The 669-nt window shown below is 63.4% G+C and overlaps 1 protein-coding gene across 1 annotated transcript in view; it reads left to right on the top strand.

The window, feature by feature from the left end:
* Nucleotides 1-125: 125 nt before the first annotated feature.
* The window catches only part of LOC106900316 (ryanodine receptor 1-like), a gene marked incomplete at its 5' end in the record, with an annotated part of 3335 nt that continues 2791 nt past the window's right edge, over nucleotides 126-669 (top strand). Inside the window, 2 exons of the mRNA XM_014962332.1 lie at nucleotides 126-145; nucleotides 564-659. Coding sequence (XP_014817818.1) covers nucleotides 126-145; nucleotides 564-659 — 116 coding nt within the window. The remainder of the gene's footprint in view (nucleotides 146-563; nucleotides 660-669) is intronic.

Below are 669 nucleotides of genomic sequence, written 5' to 3'. Positions count from 1 at the left end.
GGGGTTCCCTTGGGGGTTCTGGGGGTCTATGGGGTGGACTGGGGGGCTGTGGGGCAGGTTGAGGGGCTGTGGGGCAGGATGGGGGGCTGTGGAGTAGGATGGGAGGCGATGGAATGAGTTTTCAGGCTGGTCTATGAGCTGTTGGGTGGGCACTTGGGGGGCGCTATGGGGCAGGATGGGGATCTATGGGGCAGGAGGAGGATCTATGGGGCAGGATGAGATCTATGGGGCAGGACGGGGCGCTGTGGGGCAGGATGGGGATCTATGGGGTGGGATTTCAAGCTGGTCTACGAGCTGCTGGGTGGGCAATTGAGGGATCTATGGGGCAGGATGGGGAGGGGTTCTATGGGGCAGGATAGGATGCTATGGGGCAGGATGGGGCGCTATGGGGCAGGATGGGGGGCTGTTGGGCGGGATTTCAACCTGGTCTACGAGAAGATGGGTGGGCAACTGGGGTTGCTATGGGGCAGGATGGGGATCTATGGGGCAGGATGAGGATCTATGGGGCGGGACGGGGCGCTATGGGGCAGGGGAGGCCCTGACCCATAACTGTGCCCCCCAAGCGTCGCTGATCCGGGGGAACCGCGCCAACTGCGCCCTCTTCTCCACCAACCTGGACTGGTTGGTCAGCAAACTGGACCGGCTGGAGGCCTCCTCGGGTGAGTGTGG

Source organism: Calidris pugnax, unplaced genomic scaffold (genome assembly GCF_001431845.1).
Source record: "Calidris pugnax isolate Ruff unplaced genomic scaffold, ASM143184v1 scaffold1962, whole genome shotgun sequence".
Taxonomy (NCBI): Eukaryota; Metazoa; Chordata; class Aves; order Charadriiformes; family Scolopacidae; genus Calidris; species Calidris pugnax.
This window is presented reverse-complemented; position numbering and strand designations above follow the sequence as displayed.